This window comes from Nanorana parkeri, unplaced genomic scaffold (genome assembly GCF_000935625.1).
Source record: "Nanorana parkeri isolate BGI_ZX_2015 unplaced genomic scaffold, ASM93562v1 scaffold840, whole genome shotgun sequence".
NCBI classification, from domain to species: domain Eukaryota; kingdom Metazoa; phylum Chordata; class Amphibia; order Anura; family Dicroglossidae; genus Nanorana; species Nanorana parkeri.
Window position 1 is genome coordinate 634,064 of NW_017307108.1, and position 21,374 is coordinate 655,437.

At 40.4% G+C, this 21,374-nt stretch overlaps 1 protein-coding gene across 1 annotated transcript in view; it reads right to left on the reverse strand.

Moving 5' to 3' along the window:
- Positions 1-21,374, reverse strand: part of CNTNAP2 (contactin associated protein-like 2) — a 266,748-nt gene that overhangs the window by 205,572 nt on the left and 39,802 nt on the right. Inside the window, exon 2 of the mRNA XM_018565388.1 lies at positions 2,114-2,385. Coding sequence (XP_018420890.1) covers positions 2,114-2,385 — 272 coding nt within the window. The remainder of the gene's footprint in view (positions 1-2,113; positions 2,386-21,374) is intronic.

Below are 21,374 nucleotides of genomic sequence, written 5' to 3' on the forward strand. Positions count from 1 at the left end.
GTGGTGTGGGGGGGGGGGGGAAAGGTCTTGGTAGCTACTTTTTTGGGGTTCTCATTATTAAACCAAAACAACTTCTATCAGGCTAGCTAAACTAAGGAAAGTTACAAATGAAACTACAATATACACCTAGCTTGCAATTAGGGATGCACCGAAATCCTGACCGCCAAAACATTTAGTTGAAAATGGCACTTTTGGCAAATTGCTGAAAATGCCATGACGGCCAAAAATGCAGCTGCAAATCCAGTGTATCCCAGCTTCTCTCCTTCCCGCTGGGCGCCGGTCAGAGTGCCTTCTGATGCAGTACCGGCACCCAGTGGGGAGGAGAGCTTTCAGGATGCTGAGCGGTATGGGGAAGTGACAGCTGTAATCTGTCACAGAAGGCAGAGCTGTCCTCCCACACCTCCTGGCTCTGCCTCCTGTGTCAGGATGGAGAGTGGTGATTGCAGGAGAGTGCTGTGATCTATCACAGGAGGTGGAGCTCTCCTGCCCCACAACCCGCCCCTCTCCTTTGACAGCCAATTCAGGATGGAGGAGAGTATACAAACACTCAACGATCAGCTGAGCGTTGAGTGTTTGTAAATAACTGGACATAGTGTGCTTACCATGTCCCAGGTATGAATGAATGGGAAGTGATCTACATCACTTCCTATTCATTCATGATTGTGGACATAGTAAGTACACCATATACACAATGTATGAATGGGTTGGAGCACTCATTATAGAGGATTCCTGTTCATTCAGTACAGGGGCTGCAGAAAAGGAGATTCATGACTCCGTGTCCTGAATCTCTTTTTCTATTTTAAAAGGGAAAAATCAGGGGTCTGATTAGACCCCTGATATTTCCCTAGATCACCAGCAGTAAAGGAAAAAAAATGAAAAAAAAAATGTAAAAATAATGTAATTTTTTTTTTAAAGATTTGAAAAAAAGTAATTTTCGGTTTGGGCCTGACACAATTTTTTATTTTTGGTTTCGGTCTCAAAATTCCATTTCAATGCATCCCTACCTGCAACACTTTTACTGAGAAGAGGACCAAGGCACCAAGTCCTGTTTCTCTGTTTATCTATACTCCGTCAAGCTTATCTATACTCCGTCAAGCTTATCTATACTCCGTCAAAGCTGTATCTCTTGTGCCAATAGAAAAAGACATCCAGCTTTTTGGACGTGCTAGAAATATTTTTCCAGTTAAGATATCACACTAAGGCACAGGAACAAGATGAAAAACCATAAGCGCTGCCTAAGAACAATATTTAGAATGAAGCTTAACTGTTTTTAGATGTGCTACCTGACTCCATGCATTACTTTGAGTGTTAACTGAATCAGCAGCCTAAGATGACCCAGTTTACCAAACAGATGCTCATTTGCCCACAAATCTGCAGTCTTTACATAAATATAATACTATCAGCAGTATAGAGAAATTAATTTATAGCAAAACAAATCAATTCTAAAGAAATGAAAACTTTCAGCCACCTCCTGCTAATAATAATACATTGAACACTATCACCAAATTAATCTCTATATTTTCTTCTATAATATTGTCATTGGTACACCCCTGTACAAGTTGGAGTTGGAGAATGTGTGAATTACAGCAGATATCCATATCTTGTAGCAGATTGTCAATACTTATCAGCAAATTCTTAACAGGGTAGATTTTAAGAAATTCATACATTTCTGCAAAGTATTCTAAAAATACTGCTATGCTGTGAAAAAATGGCCCCATCTGCTTACAAACTGCAATGTAGAAGAATAGGGTAATAGTATTGTAAGTTTGTATGTTGCAACAGGTTTATGAAAAAGAGAGCCTTCTCTATAAGGCTTCTCTATGGAAGTTTATTAAAACTATTTCTAATTTTTAGAACTTAGAGACATACAGTATATGCTATCACATTCAAATATCTTGTGGTTATAAACTACATTTATCTGTTTTGATGAAGGACAGATTGCAGATTGCATTGCTCTGACATTCATCTACATCTACATCCGAATTACACAATTTGTGGCTGCCCTATTGTGCCACTACAAACCTCAGTATCACTTGAAGGTAAAAGCAACATAATAGCCAGAAAATAATGGCTGACTTTATCTGATGCAGTTAATGTATATACTATAACTCACCATTGCCTCTGGTCAGCATCACAATTGCAGAAGAATTTACTGTCAGTGCAGTTTCTATCAATTCCACATGAACACTTCTGAATTCCAGGTCCAGAATCTCCCCAGTAGTAGTGCTTCTCGTTGCCTTTGCCAATCCACCATGTGTATGGACTTCCTTCTGTAATAGAAGAGATGAGATGAAAGATTATTATATGTAATGCGTGTACATTGTTAAGGCTTAACTTCAGAAACTTTTTTATTGTTTCAAGAGTGGAAAAGGGAGAGAACCTGTGCTAGTAATACACACAGTTCTGGTGATGTTTATTGCTCATAAATACAATGGCTGTTAGCCCAGCTTGCACAATTCATTAACAACATGCAGAGTTTTATAGAAATTAGATACCATCTAATATTGAGGTTTAAGGCTCTGGAAACATGATGAGAGTCAATAGAAGTAGACATGTGCACCAGCAAAAAATGTGTTTAGTTTTGTTTCGTTTTTATTCAGATTTTGCATATTTCGTTTTTCGTATTCGGGTCCGCAATTGAATTTGTTGAGCGATGCGGACGAAATTCGTTAGCAGTAGTCTTTTTTTGGATTCGGGTCCGCAATTGAATTCTTTTCGCGATTCGGATTCGGACGAAATTTGCTAGCGGTAGTCCGGTCGAAATGTAGTTTATTGGACATTAGAAAATTATAATTTTTTTTGTCTGCAGTCTGCAGAAGATGAAAAAAAAAAGGCGTGAGGTTCCCCCCCAACTCATACCCCCAGATAGCAAGAAATTGTGCTGCAAGTTTGAAAATGACTATTACAGACTTGCCAAGCTTCACAATTTTGTTGCACAATTACAGCAAGTCTGCATTGCAAGTCTCCAGACCAGCAAGCTTGCAGAGCTCTTGCTAAGACCTGCAGGACTCTTGCTGTAGACTTGCCAAGCAAATTTGCTACAAGTTCAAAAAGTGTCAACTAGAATTTGTGCTGCGAGTGTTCTGCAAGTCTACAACTTGCCAGGAATATGTGCAGCAAGTTAACAAAATTACAATTTCACCCCGCCACAAGTTTGTAGCAAGTTATCCTTGCTATCTGGGCCAGACCCTTTAGGTCTGATGGGAATGTTAGGAGGGACCCTCCCCCAAGTTAAAACAAAAAAAGTGTGTGGGGTTCCCCCCAAAATCCCTACCAGACCCTTTAGGTCTGGTAGGAATTTTAAGGGGGAACCCCAGCCCCAAAAAATGGAGAAAAAACTTGTGGTCCCCCCTAACAGTCCTACCAGACCCTTGATCCGAGCACTGGCCCGGCAGGGCAGGAAAGGGGGGGTGATCGAGCGCCCCCCTCCCTGCGCCTTACCAGGCCACGTGCCCTCGGCATTGGGAGGGTGTCCCCGTGCCGATGGGGACAAGGGCCTCTTCCTCACAACCCTGACCTGGTGGTTGTGGGGGTCTGCGGGCAAGGGGGCTTATTTGCATCTGGGTACCCCTTTAAAAAAGGGGGCACCCAGATGCCGCCCCCCCTTGTTAATGAGTAAGGGCGTACGTGTACCCCTACTCATTCACTAAAGGCCTAAATCAAATAGTTAGTAAAAAGTCCAGACTTTTAGATAAAATCCTTTAATTGAAAAGGATAACAATACTGGTCTTGATGTGTCTGAAACCCCTAAGTTAGTGATCAACCTTTTATACTGGATACAAAATAATGAGAAATTATAATATATAAATTAGGATGCTCCAGTAATTAATTTAGTGAAGGTAAAGTGAATATATCACAGTGAACGGCACAGTAATCAAAAAATAGCCGTGATTATCATAAACCAAAAATATTCAATAAAAGGTACTTATAGTGCAATCCAATCTGGGTATCTAGACTACCAGATTATATGAACAAACCATGATTAAATAACACACTAAAGAAAAAAACATGAAAGTCATAGAACAAAAGCATGTGTATAGGGCATTCAAACAAACAATACTTAGAATGCCTAACAATCTGGATCTATAAAATGTCCGATGTAACAAACGTGAAGTTACTTAAATCCTTAAAATCAAAACAGTCTTTCTTATGGTGAAAATAAAATTATGTTTGTTTTCCTTCAAAGAAGATCTTTACATCCTTAGGTGCAGTGCTGGTGACAAAAACGATCCTCCAAGTGTAGCACACGTGACCCCCCATGGGGTAATGCACACTCACCACAAAAACGATTTAGGTTTCACTTTATGGACAGCTTAAGGCAGGTATTGGGACACTTTCTCCTCGATGTCCCTCCAGATGCTCTAAGGATGTTGTTCCCCATACATTAAAAGAGGCAAGAGGGACTCCTCACGGTGAAGCAAGATTTGACTTTTATTTAAAAATGTACATATAAAAACTTACATTTAAAATACAAAGCGGCCGGCAACTCGTGAGTCTCCGTGCTCACTTCCGCATTCCTTCGTGACGCTGTGACGTAGAATAGACCCGCCCCGACGCGTTTCATCACCTCTGACGTTTTCAAGGGGATAGCAGGTCTATCCAGGTCACAGAAAAAAAAACAAAGACTCAATTTTTGACTATTCATTTAATGAAAAAAAAATGGCTCTATCTATGTAATCCAGCGTCAATCACGATGCACGACCCCCGCCGACCCGACAAAATAAAAAAAGTCCCGACGCACGACATTTTTCAGGCTGTTTCACCTATTGATCCAATGTTGTCACCCTAAGGCAGGACTACAGACCACCTACCTCTCTCTTCTTCTCCATAACATAGGGGGAGTTTTGGAACATGCTATATAACTGATATTATGATGGCTTCCCTCACAAAAACTATACCATTTGCAAATAGCAATACTGGGAAGGGCACAATATGATATATATGATAGAACTTTGTCAGGAGGAAATTTTCTCTTTCAGAATCTTTTAAACAAACTACTGTCAGCAGTACAAAAAAATAAGTCCTAAGTTTCAAAGTGGTAGATAAGACACTAAATCCAGCATGCAAAGGGCAGGGCCTCTGCAGGACTGAAGTCAGACGGGTAATGTTTCAATACTATTAATTGAAGGGCAGGACATCACCAGGTGACAGTCCTAATAGTGTGTCAATACAGCCTTCTCTATTGGGTGATATACAAGCCATAAGTCTACAGGTGTAGACTTGAGTTTTCAGAGGGGGTTGGGGGGTGGGGTTGATGGATGGTGCACAATCAGTGGAGGGGTGGGTGGTGCTGGTGGAAAGTGGTGCCTCTAAGAGCCAGGTGGGGAGATGTGTAAGGCCTCTGCATCTCCCCACCCAGCTCTTAGTGACCTGGGATGCTCTGGGCGGCATCCCACTGAGCTGGACGGAGAGATGTGTAAGGCCCTTACACATCTCCCCACCCAGCTATTAGCAACAGCGATGCGCTGGCCAAAAAGGGGGCCGCGGGCACACTGCAAACATTGTGCAGCAGAGTGGCCATGTGCCCCCCCACGTGACCAAAAGAGATACCGCAACAACCTCAGGCATTATTATAGGGATGGACCTGGGTATTCTGGGTGCAGTGTTTGTCTTCTTATAGGGACAAGAATTTGATTGTAAAAGGCGAACCCCCTACTTAACAATCACTTAGATGAAGCAACTATGATGGCTTAACTCAGTATGTAAAGAAAAGAAGTGGGTAAGAATCTGCCACAACGTTAAATCCTGGCAATGGATATAAATGTTTCATTTTAAAATAATCAAAAAACAGTTATGCCTTTATCTGATTTCTAAAAAAAAAAAACATTATTCCCTTAGGTACAATGCTTTGCAAAGATACATATAAGCTCACATTACTTGTATAACTAAGCAAACATTTACTGATAAAGCAAAGATTGGGTAACAATGTACGTTAGACATTCAAATTATATTTATTTTTTAACTTGCACTAGCTAAATCAATGTTAATTTTAGACTAGTTAGCAACATATAATTACCATATATTTTTAATCCAATTAATATTGTTGTGTTCATTTATGTTCTTATTCACTGAGCAGTCCACAATGGAATGACTGTCCAGTTTGATTGGTCTTTGCCTCCAGCATATTAGAGTTAGAAGGTGAGCCAGCTTTTATACTGGAGCTTTCTGTCAGGGTTTTGTGAATCAGGCAGATGGTTTAGAGGAGCTGCATAAAGGATGGTGACAGTTTCAGTCACTCAAACACTTGGCAGTATGAAATCGGCTTTGTTACATTGTATTAACTTTTGTTCCAGTAACATGTCATTTATATTTTAACTGTATATTTGTAGGAAAAAAAACCCTTTAATAAAGACATAATTTTAAACTCTTCATGGTGTAAAAGTGTTATTCTTTGTCAAGTGTTTCTTGAAATTGAACTTTTCATAATATTGTTATTTAAAGTTGTAACAAGGCTGTTACCCCAAAATGAAAGTTTTCATGTATATGTCTTGCATATATTTTTCTGTGAAGAAGTTTTGTAAATGTACCCGGTTCTGTTTCTATTTCTTGGTTTACTGTCAAATACCTGGTGATCCTACCAGTCCCCCTTTTGCAATCTGACCACGGCAAGCACGGAAACACGTTCATGCTGATGTGGTAATTTTGTGTAGCTGGACTTCCTATTTGAAGATATATGATACAATGCTGACACACGGCATGCCAGCCCATAGTCAGTATAGCCAGCCAGTCCTGCTTGTTGACTACAATATCATTAAAAATGAGTAAACAAAACGTAAGATTGTAGTCCATCATGGGAGCAAACTTGGAGCAGTGGCTACTTTACAATACACACATGAACCATTAAGAACAAAAGTAGCCAACCTCCAGAAGGAAGGACAGTGTCAGAACCAATTTGGGGATGATTTGGGACTCTACAGCCGAGTGATGCACAGATAAGGTACATTTTTGTTAATAGTTAAAGGAGAACTATGAGGCGAGTGATTTTCACCCATCCGCATAGTTCTAGCCAACCTGTGACAATGAAACTGTGACAGGTCGGCTCAGTAGATCTGGAAGTGAGCGAACACATACCAGCGCTCGCTCACTTCTCTATCCTGTCACTGCAGAGAGCCGTGACAGGGGAGTGACTGGATTCCCCCCTTCCCTGTCCGCTCCTCCAGCGCTGACTGGCGGAACGGACTGGGGAGGGGGCGGGTACAGCTGGCTCTGCCTCCAGATAGGCAGAGCCAGCTGTCACTCACGCAGCTAGGTGGATCCAGACATAATTGTCGGGATCCGTTTCAGCTGCGGCATCTCAGTATAGCGCCAGCTGCAGCTGGCGGAGGACGCTAGTTTGTGTCCTTCCGTTACCCTTAGAAGAACTATGGGGAGAAGTCCTAACCCCATAGTTCTCCTTAAAGGTACTTGAATGCATTTTTAAGATTTAACTTCTGAGTTTAGTGTCACTTTAATTTAGTTCTCTGAGGCTTATGGTTGATAAACATGTTCCCTAGTCCACAACCTGGAAGTTGGTTTATTTTTACAGCTTTCTGGGTCACCTCACTGCTCATTGGCTATAGGTGGTGATGCAGATTTATTTAATTCCAATTATTACCGTGTTTCCCCGAAAATAAGACAGTGTCTTATATTTTTTTTTCCACAAAAAAAGACACTAGGTCTTATTTTCGGGGGATGTCTTATGTGTACCTGGCTGCAGCTGTCCGCTCTCCGATCTCCGCTTGTGCGTGCGGGTGGCCGTGCGGGAGGGAGCTGCGGCCGCTCTCGGCACTATTGCCGTCCAGGGAACTGACATTGGTAGGTAATAGTAGAAGCTGAAAAGATGAACCAAAAATAGTGGTCCCTTGTCTGGCTATGTGGTGTTCCACGCTCTGTTATTCCACTGGCATATGCCAGAGCCTATACTGGGATTCAGACTTTGATAGTTAGGATGTGGCCTAATCTTGATTTAGAGAAATCTGAGGCATAATATATTTCCGGGGTCATATCATCCAAGGTCTTCACGTGAAACAATAGAAGACCCCTATGATAGAGTAGCAATTAGGGATGCACTGATACTGTTTTTTTGGTATCGAGCACAAGTACCGATGTTTTTCTTCAGTACTCGCTGATACTGGGTACCTATACAAGTGCCGTGTGCCCCGGTTATCAGGAAGTCGGGCGACGGATCGTGACCCGTCACCCGACTTCCTGATTGCCTGGGAAGCCATTGTTCTAGCGAAAGAACACTAGCTTCTCTTGCCAAGGCTATCTGACTTCCTGACCAATCAGGAAGCTGAGTGGTGGGTCATGAGATGCTGTCCGGCTTCCTGATTGGTCAGGAAGCCAGGCTGCCTAGCAACAAGTGAAGCCCACTTCCTAGCCAATCAGGAAGTCGGTTGGCACATCATGACCTGCTTCCTGCTTGGCTAGGAAGCCGGCTTCACTTGTTCCGGTATCAGAGGTAAGTATCAGAGCATTTGAGCTAGTACAAGTATCTGTATCGGTGTATCCCTAGTGGCAATGATGCTGACCTGCTCCTGAATTTATAGCAGAGTTGTCACTCTCATGTAGGATGTTCCTGCTTGTGTGGGATGAAAAAAAATGTTGCAGGAGGTGTAGCTATCAGTATTGTCACCGCTGACTCACAAGCCATGCCTAGTCCTGTCCACTGCTTTCTAGATTGACAGCACTGCCTCTGTTGCTAAAATTCCCCCAATGTGTCCAGCAGTGTCTGGGAGGGGGACCATGTGAGACACAGATGGAGTATTTAGCATAGTCATGGAAGGTATAGGAGGTTTTTTTGTTTACTTTATGAGATTTGCGTATTACATAGTAACTGTGCTTGGGACTGGTTTAGCGTGTCATACAGGAGCCTTAAGTTGTAGTCAGTGATTAGTAACGTCAGCAATATTATGAGTATATGGCATTAAATATATTGTTTATTCACTTTAATAAGACAGCTTAAAGATTACCTTGAATAACAATTATTGCAGAATTAAAGGAAAAGGCCATTAACAGTACTCTTGGCAATTCAGAGTTTTACAAATTAAAAGGGTCAGTAAATGTTATTTTATGTCTGTCTAATGAAGCTTCATTAGCTACACCTATTGTTCCCTTAGAAAAAGTTCTCCAAAGCACCCATTGATCCACAGGCATAACAATGAAGATAAATTACTAACCACCTTTCTGCCAATCAATAGATTCTTGAACTGAATTACAGTTTTGCGCAGAATGATCTATCTTAGCTGTATATTCAGAGTAAACACAAAGGATAACGCAGGCCATTCCCTTGACTTCAACTAATTATCCTGCATTACCCAGTGCTGTACCCTGACAAGAGTAAACAGTCCATTTTTTAATAGACAGAGCAGTAACATGATTTCTACCTGGCAAAGAAATGATGTGCACATACTACTGTCTGTCACCTGACCAATACTTTATATTTATTGATTTTTGCTTCTTCTGGTTATTAGAGCTGCACCTTAGTATACTGGAGACAGACACTTTTTATAGAGTGGAATGAGCATGCGGCACCAGCAGAAAATGGGTCCAAAACATACATCAGTAACAGGAAGGCAATCCAACATGGAAAAGTGACAAAATGTAAATTCATGTCAAATGCTTAAAAAACTAGAAAAGCTTCATCACATTCTTTACACTGTATTTAGAACATGATGATTTGCGGGATCTCAAACAGCTGCTGTGGATGGGGAGACAGGCTGAAAGGACCAATCTAAGAACAAGCCGGCTACACAGTTCAGGTGAGTATAACTTTTTTTAACCTAGGCAAAAATGAGCAGTTAACCCTTGCAGTGCAGCCTCACTGCAAGTGTTAATAAAAATTCTTCCTTCTTCCTTAAAGTATAACTAAACTTAAGAACAAAAGTTTTATGTATTGCAGCTTACCAGTCATTAGATGGGGTGGTTGCATTCATTTTCATTTTTCGTGCTAAGAATTGTTTTGGGCAACTATAGGAAATAACTGTTTATGTTACTCGAAATGCAATGTCCTTGTCACCTCCTGTGAGACTGGAAGCAAAAAAGCCCCCAAAAAACTATTGCAAGCACCATGACTAAGGGCTGACAGGTTGCAATATATTATGTTTTGTTTTTGGGTTTACAGTAGATATGCTTTATTGTAACTTAGTATTTTACATAACAAATTTGACATACATACTGTATTAAAATTGACCTTTTTGATGAGCGAGGTGTGTTACGAGCAACACATAATTAAAGGATGGGTGATAAACATTTTTGCTGGTGTAAGAAAGACTTTTTGAGGGTTAAAGGAGAGATATTTGCAGGATGCTGCATTCAGACATGCACAGTGACAGTTAAAACTAGTGGGCTGATGGGCATCTAGACTTCAATGACCTCCAAATGTACACATATATTCACACATACTTTATAGGCCTCCTTGCTGGAGAATAATTCCACTGAACTGAACATCCCAAATAGTATTGGGTAGTTGCTTACAGACAAAATAGCATACAACAACAAAATACACAAATACATTTGTTGACATACAGTACCATCTAAAGCAGGGGTCTCAAAGTACCGGCCCGCAGGCCAATTGCATCCCGCAAGCCGGTACTATGTGGCCCGCAGCCAGCTGACAAATCTGGTACGCTGTCTTGCAGGACTGGGTACCTGTCTTGCAGGAGCAGCTACACGGTCTGCATCTCTGTTCTCTGTTCAGTGAACGCTGGCTGAAAGGATGGATTAGTAAGGTCTGCAGCAGACCTTACTAATCAACCAACCTTACTAACCTTACTAATCAACCAACCATACTAATCAACCAACCTCTGCAGCAGACCTTACTAATCAACTAATCAACCACTGGACCACCAGGGATCATGCCTCCTGACCTCCTTTTTTATGTGTATGGGGGGAAATGTATGTATTATTGTATATGTGCAGGGGAAGTATTTTTTATAGGAGGGGGGGAAGGGGTACTATTTTATATGTGTAGGGTTAGTATATTTTTATGTGTATGAGGAGAAGCGTATTATTTTATATGTGCAGGGGTGGTGTTTTTTTATGAGTACGGGGAGAAGTGCATTATTTTATATGTGCAGTGGTAGTATTTCTTTAATGTGTATTGGGGGAGTGTACCTTTTTATATGTGCAGGGGTAGTATTGTTTTTATATGTATGGGGGAGTGTATTATTTTATATTATTTTATATGTGCAGGGGTAGTATTTTTTATGTGTAGGGGGGGGGGGGTATTTATTTGCAATTAGGGATTTTATTTTGAAGTATGACATTTGGCAAGCGGCCCCCATGGGAGAAAATATTTGCATTTGTTGAGTGGCCCCTGAGAAAATTGAGTTTGAGGCCCCTGATCTAAAGACATGGTCAAGCTGGGACATTTTCCTATCACATACTACATTTTGTTTAATCATAGGTAATGCTATGCTTGATAGCTTTTCAAATTTAATTTTAAAGACCAAGGAGCATGACAATAACAATCCATTGAATCCTATCAATGTACATTATATGCTGCTTTTGTTAGTTCCACTTAAATTATTCCACAAAAGTCTGTTCAAGTTAAAGTCATGCCCTAAATTATCTCTGAGCTAAATATAGTTTAACACTGGAATCTAGAAATGGATGACATTCGTTTGATTATTTCGGTCATGCATATTTTTACTTTAGATATTAAAGTATAAAAAAAAGACCATGTAGCCGAAAAGTTATTTTCATGTACATTTTGTGATTATTAGAGATACAGTGAGGGGTATGTATCAAACCTGGAGCAGTTGCCCTTGGCAACCAATCAGTTTCTCTCTTCAGTTTGATCAGTTAAGCTCTAAAAATGAAAGATAAAAGCTGATTGGTTGCCATGGACAACTGCTCCAGATTCTGTCTGTTCTAGTTTTGATACATTTCCCCCACTATATATTTGGAAAACCATATTTAATAATTTTCCATTCAGGTTCAGCTTCCTGCTTTTTAGCCCTCAACAATGGTTGTGTTGAAATACTCCTTGTTACAATGCAAGTCTTAGGGGTCTATTCACGAAGCTGCCGAAGGATCTGGCCGTAGCTTCGGCCGATCCTTCGGCTAGCTTCGGCCCCAGGATTCACAATAGCCCGTACAGCTCCCGATCATGGCCGCGAGCGGCTCGGCCGAGCCGAACGCATATGCATCGGCTCGGCTGAGCCGTGCTGAAAGCCGAAGCTGGCCGAGCAGCCAGCCATTGGCCGGCCGACAGCCTGCTTCTGCCAGCTGGGCGGACCAAGCCGGCCACTTGCAGAGAGATCAGCGTCCCTGGTTAACAGCTAACCAGGGACACTGATCTCCAGACAGCCTAACTCTCCCTTCAGGACGAATCTCCGGATCGTTGTCAGGATCTAAAAGACTGACGACATCAGCTGTGGTTTCTTCTGGATGATCCAGCAGGAATTCAGGACCTGTTGACCAAGAAACGGGAGGCTCCCAGAGCGCCCGGGAGAGTTTTTTTATTCTTCTACAACAGCAGAGCCGCCGAAAATAGGAAACTATTGGGCGGAGCTAGCTGTCACTGCTAGCTCCACACAATCGTTTGATATTTACTTTTTTTACTTTTTTCTGTTCTGCTCGGTACCTCTGAGGGACCGAGCAGAACAGCCAAGCTATTCACTCACTGCTGTTTGGGATCTTTAAGAATAGCCCGAACAGCAGTGAGTAGCCTGCCGGGGGTTCGGCTCAGCCGATCCAGATGTTGGATCGGCTGAGTCGAACTCCTTCTGCACTTCGGGTCGGCCGAACATTCTGAGCATGTTCGGCCGACCCGAAGCCACACGAAGCAAGCCGATGTACGGCTGATTTCAGCCGATGTACGGCTGAAATTAGCCATACCAGCCTGAAGTGAATATCCGAACAGTGTTCGGCTCACTTCACTTCAGATCGGTCATTCACTCGGCTGCACTCGGCTGCTTCGATTCACCTGACTCACTAAAAGTAATGCACTCCCTGTGTGGAAGATGTTTTATTTCAACGGCTGTCAAGAGTGAGGCAAAGTAAGTGCACAGAGGCACCGAAGGTTCCCTCATATGGCTAATCAACAATTGTCTACATTTTATACCATAACATATCAAACTGAAAGCTTAAAAATGTGAAAGTTATATAAAAAATAATAATTCAAAATATTAATTCACTGAAAAGTACGCTTTATTTTCAACCTACTGTCTACTTTATTGTTAGCCTTTCCTCTTGGTGTCAGTGGAAATATCCTGACTGTTATCACTGTTGGCTCCTAGATGTGGCTAACTGGCTCTTCAATTTTGCAACAAAGAGCATTTCAAAGAAAAACTGTCATACCTTGTAGACTGGGGCTCTCTATTTATTAGCATGAAAGATCTTCACCTCCTATTGCCCTATATCACAAAACACCAGATCTGTTTGACTGACGTGACCACATAATGCAGGTACTAACTGTAGTACCTGATTTCACAAGAAGGTGATGCCACAGGCAAAAAGTGCAATTTTATGCATTTTTTGTAGAAAGTGTAATGTGAGCCCACCCCTTTCCACCTCCTGATCCAGTCTACAGTATTGGTCAATAAGACCACCCAACATAATAAAGGCAATTAGGGATGCTTCCATATTGTTGCAGTAGAGAAATATTAATGAGAAGTTTGTTGTTTCTGATCTTTAAAATTACTGTTTTGCTGTAATCTAAACATAGCAAACATTTATAATAAATCCACTATGTTTTTCAGCTTTTCTCTATATTGCTGTCAGAAGATTTAGTGCTCTGGACCTGGGCTGTTTTTGGTTCAAAGCTCCCACCACCCTTACACAGTGAATGCATGTGTTTTTTTTTTACATTTATCACCTATACTACTTTCAAAGTATTGAAGGTATTTATTGAGTGATACTGAACCTAAACAATTTCCTAACTCACAAGCCCCCTATGTGATAACTAAGGCCGAGTAAGGCAGAAAAGCGTCAGAGGTTGTGCTTTGTACAGATGCATGTGGAATAAAGTTTGAATTTCATTGGAAGATTATCGTGTGCTCGTTCCACAGTTTTTGAGCCTTTTACTCTGGAAGAGAGTCATCCGTGCACCGAATGTGGATTTCGGGGACGCGTGATAGGGGTGAGCTGTGCGCTTCGTGATTTCAGTCCCCTATGTGATAGGACTTAAGTGGTGATAGGTCCTCTATAAGAAGACATTAGGAGTCTTTGCAGCCCGTTGATGCTAATCGAGCACAGACACGTGCCTGTTAGACCTATTGTTCTTGATTAAAACTGTCCAGCTGCTGGCCTATTTTACACTACTGTATTATCTGAGGTTTCTTAATTCTTGAAGAAAAACACCTGTCCGTATTATTTGTCTCTAGTACATTTCGTCCTGCTATTACCAAAAAATACTGTCCTGCTAATGGTCAATTTTACCTTGCTGTATCCTTTGCAGTATCTTAATTCTTGTAGTAAAGCCTCAGATGTTTATAATTGTCCCACTGCTGGCCAATTTGCACTGCTGTGTCATCTGTGGTTCATAATCCATGTAGTAAATCAACTGCTTGCACTCTTTCTCTCTAGAATATTTTAGCCAATTTTCCCTTATTAAAATATCCTGCTGCTGGGCAATTTTGTATCAACTGAAGTTTCTTAATTGTTAATAGGAGATAGACAGAAATTGGCCAGTCGCAGAATGGTTTCGCATCAGTGAGAACAGGGACAGCTGCAGCCAACTACTGGCCAATTTGGCCAATCAGGCCAATCTGTTGGTCAAAGTAGGTCTATTAATATGTGATGAAAAAACAAATGATGCTGCTAAAGCTGCCTGAAAAAAACATTTTTTTCAAAGTGAAATTAATCAAATTGGGATGCTATATGTAAGCCAAGTTAATTTTAAAAGAAAAAAAAATCAGTTCCACAGCCAAATGTGCACTGCACAGAGTACATGGCTGCTTGGACTATCCCTAAAAATCATACTGTTTTGCAACACCATGTACAGCTTTAAAGCATCCCCCAAGCATGTTATTTAAAGGACTTTTATTGTTGCCCTGCATTAAAAGACACTCTCCCCACTGTACAATATTGTTTTGCATTGGTATATATTCCCCGTGACAGTGCCCAACATCCCAAGAAATTAACTACAAGATTTGCCCCTCATAGATTTCCTTGCAATTCACCTCTAAGTTTGGGTTTAGCAAATGTTTAACAAGAAATGTTGAACCCTTAATGAACCCATGCAGATTTGCCTATCACTACTCCAGATGAGTGAGATAGAGAATTTTCATTTCCCCCAATTTTGGTAAAAACCAGGAGAATTCATAAAAATTTTGGGGGAAGTTGAAAATAATTTGTTGCCCGTTTTTAAAAGTACAATGAGCTTTATATGACCCTGGAAGCTGAAGGAAGCTGCTTTGAAATATATATGTCAAAATATGACCACTCATTAGCATAATTATTTAGCATTTTTCTTTGACAAAAAGAAAAAAACATATAATAAATCCCCCAATGTAAAAAAAAAACAAGGCAAATACAGAAATGGCATTAAATTAAACAAACATAAAGTAATATGAAATAAAAGTAAATTATAGCAAATGCACCCCAAAATACATATACATATATATTACCTTCTACATATAGAAAATAAAAAACAGTAGGTCATTTTTGATCAAAGTGAAAGTGAATTTCAACAAAGCAACTGAGAGTTTTTGCTTTACTGACATTTCACATTTTCATTTCTTAGAAAAATCACTTTAGCAAAAGTTACTTCACTCATCCTTAATCATCATAAAAGTTTAAAAGTTCAGGAAAGAGCACACGACCCCTAGATATAGAGAGTAGGATGCAGGCTTTGTAGAACTTCCAAGTCCCAGTATGTCCTCTCAACTATGAAACACAGGATAGTCAATACATGAAACATGGATTTAGATATGAGCATCATCATATAAATGCATTTTATTTGAAATTACATTTAACGATGGCTAATCTGTAAAATTATGCTTTTGCCAACTAAAATAATATCCTCCTTGCAGATGAATTTATGTTGCCTTTGCAGAACTGGAACTTATATTTTTACAGGTAAATGGTAAAAGGCATAAAGTAATGTTGTATGATTTTTAAATAACTTGCTCTGAGGACGAGTCAATTAACATTTAATGCCAGTATACGGAAAATTTTAAGAATCTCCTTTCAGATCAGGACAGATAAAAATGATCAAGCTGTTTTTGTTCCAAGGCTCATATTCTGCTGTTGTTAAAAAGTCATTTGGCTTCATTTATAAAACTTGGCGGGAAAAAGAGCCTGTATTGTTCATAACATTCAATTTGATACCTGCTCTTGGTTTCACTAGAAAAATAACATCAGACTTCCTGTATAGACAACTTAAGTGCCATTATTTTCTGCAGTATATTGTAAAGAGAAACTAAATTGTAATGGATTTAGGTCAGCTATAGTTTTTTAGAATTCTTTTTAACTATATGCATATACCCTTTGTTTGCAAACAAACATTTCATTCCAAAAAAACTATGGGTTATCTACAGAGGCAGCACAGCAGTAGCAGCCCGTTTAACTGCTGTATATGTCAAGCTGGAACATTAGACAGAGCCGTTTAATAAGGGATGAATCATTAGGAAGAGATGCAGGAGTACAGGGTCAGACTATTTTTCTAAACTTTTTATTTTTATATTTTATTTTAATTTAGTTGTTTAAAAAAAAAAATATTTTTAAACTTTACTGTTGGGGGCTCTGGGGAAATATTAGGGGTCTAAACTGACCCCTGATATTTCCCTTTAAAAATAGAAACAGAGATTGAGGACTCAAGAGTCCTCAATCTCTTTTTCTGCAGCCTCTGTTATAATGAACAGCAATCCTTTATACTGAGTGTTCCTGTTCATTCATAACCTGTGGACATAGTGAGGTGGGCAAGCAGCCGAATTGTGAACCAAGTCTGCATCATTTGCAGACTGCTGTATATACAAACCTTCCTCCTACATGCAATCATGTATTGTAAAAATACAGATTAAGTTCTTAATTTGGACAGGATCTTTTAAAATGTCTTATTTTACTGAACACTGATAGGGATATCAGCTAAATATTAGTTTATCATGACATCCTTGTTAATTGTGCTTATTCTCCATCACTCTCACTAGAGAGACATGGCCAATGTCTACATAACTAATAGTAACATATTGAGGAGTGCTTATTATAGTGATTTTTGTTCTGTACCATTTGTCATCATACTTAGCAACACTTATTTAATCAAATACTGGTCATCCTCATCATTCTTAGGGACCAGTTATTGTGTTTGTGTTTTCCTGTTATCTGTTTCTTTGACGTTTTTGTACTGATGTTTTTTTTACTGAGCACAAAAATATAGAAATCTGACAGGATAATTTTTCTTATTATATTTGCATGATTGTGTTATCAATACTACATCTTGAGAACTGGGTAATACAGTGATTTCAGCTCTGTACCATCAACCTCATCATACTTAGTGACTTAATGGAAGAGATTTGGAAGAACCAATACAGGACTTTGAAGGTAGTTAAGACAATATCAAAAATGTATTTTTTTCTTTCTTATTAAAACCAATACAGCTTTATTAAAACACATAAAAGAAGAATTATACAAACGTATACAAAATATACACAAAATATATACACAAACCACCCTCTGTAGCATAAATTAATCTGAAAAATAATTTCATACCTCCACTAAACCAGTAACCAATCTGTTGCATCTCTCATATATTACATATCATATTTGATGTAAATACATACAGTCCATACGTGTTCTCTAGTGATCAATGCCGGTATTGAACTCCTGGAACTATATTAAAAGCCATGCATCACATAATATATTCTGGATAGGGAAATCAGGAGCCCCTGATCCCAAGAGACTTATGTAGGAATATTATACATTAGAGGAGTGAAGAGTAAGGAGACTGTCTAGGTCACATGCATCAAACACAAGCCGTGTGGGCCAAATGTGGCCCTCCAGGCCATTTCATGTGGCCCTCACATCTCTCCTGCAGCTGCGGCATCCCCTTGTGTCCACCCCCACCTTGTCTCAGCAGTTGGCAGCAGAGAAGAGGGCAGAACACTTTGGATATACTGACTAGGAAGCACCGATACTGGTATCAGTATCAGTGCGCATACTGGGCATTTTCACGAGTACTCATACTCATGAAAGTGCCCGGACACTAAGCGCCGATACTGACACTTTTATTTTTAAACCAAAGCCCATACTGTAAACAGTAGCTTGGCTTCACAGGAAGGCTGCCGAGGTCCCCAGAAAGGTCCGGGCAGCTTTCCTGTAAATCACGGCCCTATTTACAGAGCCAGCAGCAAGTCTCCTCCTTCCTGTGGATCCACGCTGCCCGCACCTGCCAAGACCAGCTGAGACCTCTGGTGAGACCGCACAGCCCTCCTAAGACCCCACACAGCCCAGCATAGACCCCCACACAGCCACCTGAGAGTCTACACAGCCCACCATAGACCCTGCACAGTCCACCTGAGAGTCCGCACAGCCTTGTACAGACCCGGCACAGCCCACCTGAGAGTCCACACAGCCCACCATAGAACCTGCACAGCCCATCATAGAGCCTGCACAGTCCCCCTGAGAGTCTGCATAGCCCTGCACAGACTCGTCTAGCCACCTGAGAGTCCACACAGCCCACCATAGAACCTGCACAGCCTACTGAGAACTCGCACAGCCCACCATAGAACCTGCACAGCCACCTGAGAGTCCACACAGCCTGCCATAGCACCTGCACTGCCACCTGAGAGTCCGCACTGTTCACCATAGAACCTGCACAGCCACCTGAGAGTTCACACAGCCTACTATAGAACCTGCACAGCAAGCTGAGAGTCCACACAGCCCACCAACGAACCTGCACAGCCACATGAGAGTCCAAACAGCCCACTATAGACCCACATAGCCCACCACAGGCCCCACATAGCCCACCTGAGAGTCTGCACAGCCCACCATAGAACTTGCACAGCCACCTGAGAGTCCGCACTGTTACACTAATTGCTATTACTTTATCGGACTTGTAATTTTAGAGCTAGTTATTAAGTTATTACTAAAACCAGTAATAATTAAATGTAGAGGCATTTATTTAATATGATAAAGAGTAGATATATTTATATAGCCTTACAGATAAAACTGGCCCTTTGAGGGCAACCATAATGCTGATGTGGCCCACAAAGAAATTGAGTTTGACACCCCAGGTCTAGGTGATCCAAAATGTTGTCCGCCTGTAACAAACACAGAGGGTCATCAGAAGGCTTTATCAGAGGTACTAGATTATTTATCAGATTTCTGCATGCTACAAATTGTTGTTTGTGTACATATTTTATATATGTTTGTTTAATTCTTCTTTTGTATGCTTTAATAAAAATGTATTGTTTTTAATGAGAAAGAGAAAAAGAGAAATTTTATATTGTCTTAGGAACCTCTATGTCCGTGTTGGTTCTTCTGAATCTCTTCCATTATCTTACTATTTTTTTGGATGTGGTACTAGCCCACCTAAATTCATTAAAACCATCGTACTTAGCGATGCTTGCTTGACCAGTAACTGGTCATCGCCATCATTATTAGTGACACTTGCTTGAATAATTACTGTGTATTTAATGCCATCTGTGTCTCCCCTGTTATATAGATCTTAAATGTTGTTCACTGAGCACAAAAATGGAGAAGCCAGACAGGGTAATTTGTCTGATTACATGTTTGCATCATGAATACAATTTAAACTACTATTCTTTTTGTACTACACTGTTGTCTTCAAAAAGTTGATGGGTTGGCCAGGTGGTCCTCCAACCTAACATTCCCTAGTGGGCCGTAGAGTCCCAGCCCATCCTTTCATGGGGAGTATTATGTACTCTATGCTATGTACCCCATTTGCTGTCAAATATCACAACATATTGGTCAGAGTCAGTACATGTACATCATTTGTGAGGGTATGAAGCACTGGAGTATATGTTCGCTGCTCTTGAATTGCAAGAAAGGCAGTTTAAAGTGTTAAGCAATTATATCCATATTTTAAAATAGCCATTAGCTGTACACATTATTGAACTGTATAAAGCTCTGAAAAAAACCTAAACCGAAAAAAACCTAACTATCCACAAGCAGGGGGGCATCAGAAGAAGGTAATTATTAATTATGAATCATTATAATTACTTTGACCATGTAGTGCAGTATAAGACTTATGTAATTACAATTTCAACCCAGAAGCCTTTAGAGGGCAGGCAGGAAGAAGTCTGTCATGGTTAATATACTGTATATAATTCAGTGTTCCTCTGAGAAAAATTGTGCTGCTCTGTGTATCTCAAGATGCCACGGGGTAATTAGTACAGATGGTGCTGCGCAATCTGACGGAAAAAATAAATCCACCAGAAAACGTAATTTTTATGTGTCAGGGTTTTGATTCTGTCTTTCACAAATAGGACTCAACAATGAAGAGCTGGGCATTGTTAATGTGAGGAGACAGCAATACACACTAAATCATGATTGGTCGCTAACAAATTGTTGATTTTACACCTAGCTAATTCAGACAGGCAAAGCTATCAATGTTATTTTAGCACATGACTAAGTATATCTATACTCACATAATCATTCAAATGCACAGTTGTCTTTCAGGTTTCTAGTTACAAGAACATATTAAACAAAAAAAACCACATGCAACAGCTCTGCACTTACTTTTACAGAATGATAAAAGTAAATGTCCTTAAAATAATTTCTGCCAGAATTAATGTTTTAGTCGTAAACTGCAGAGGCTTTAAAACTGGCCATTCACCTATAGATTTTCTGTAGATTTTTTTCTATCATCCTGTGATCAGATGGAAAAAGTGCAACAGATTCCTACATCTATGCTAAACTGTGTGGATGGAGGAACCTCCAACTGGGCCAAGCTTCAGTATCTTGCTAACTGGCCCAGGTGGCTCTCAAAATACCCGAACAATGCCTGTATCCAATGAGATTGTTCAGGTATTTTGACAGCCAGCGGGGCTGACTAGCAAGATACTGAAGCTTGGACCAGTGGGAGATTCCTCCACCCACACAGTGTAGCATAGATGGAGGAATCTGTTGCATTTTTTTTCCATCTAACCATAGGCTGATAGAAGAAAAATCTATAGAAAATCTATAGGTGTATGGCCAGCTTTAGAAACACACACTTATCTTCTCAATGCTTCCCTCAACCCTGATTGACTGCAAAGCCATCCAGGTTTCTTGCATAAATATTGACTTGCTAAGCTAGGTATTATTCAAACACCAGAGGATCAACAGGAGCAAGACAGAATGTAGTGTCTTCAGAGGGCAGTGCCAGAGAGAAAGAATGAGTATAGCAGGGAAAGCTGCCATTTATTAATGTAGCAACAATTAGTAGCAACAATTAGGCTATTCATTTTTTTTTTTTTTTTTTTTGTGTTGAGTTTTTTTTTTATATT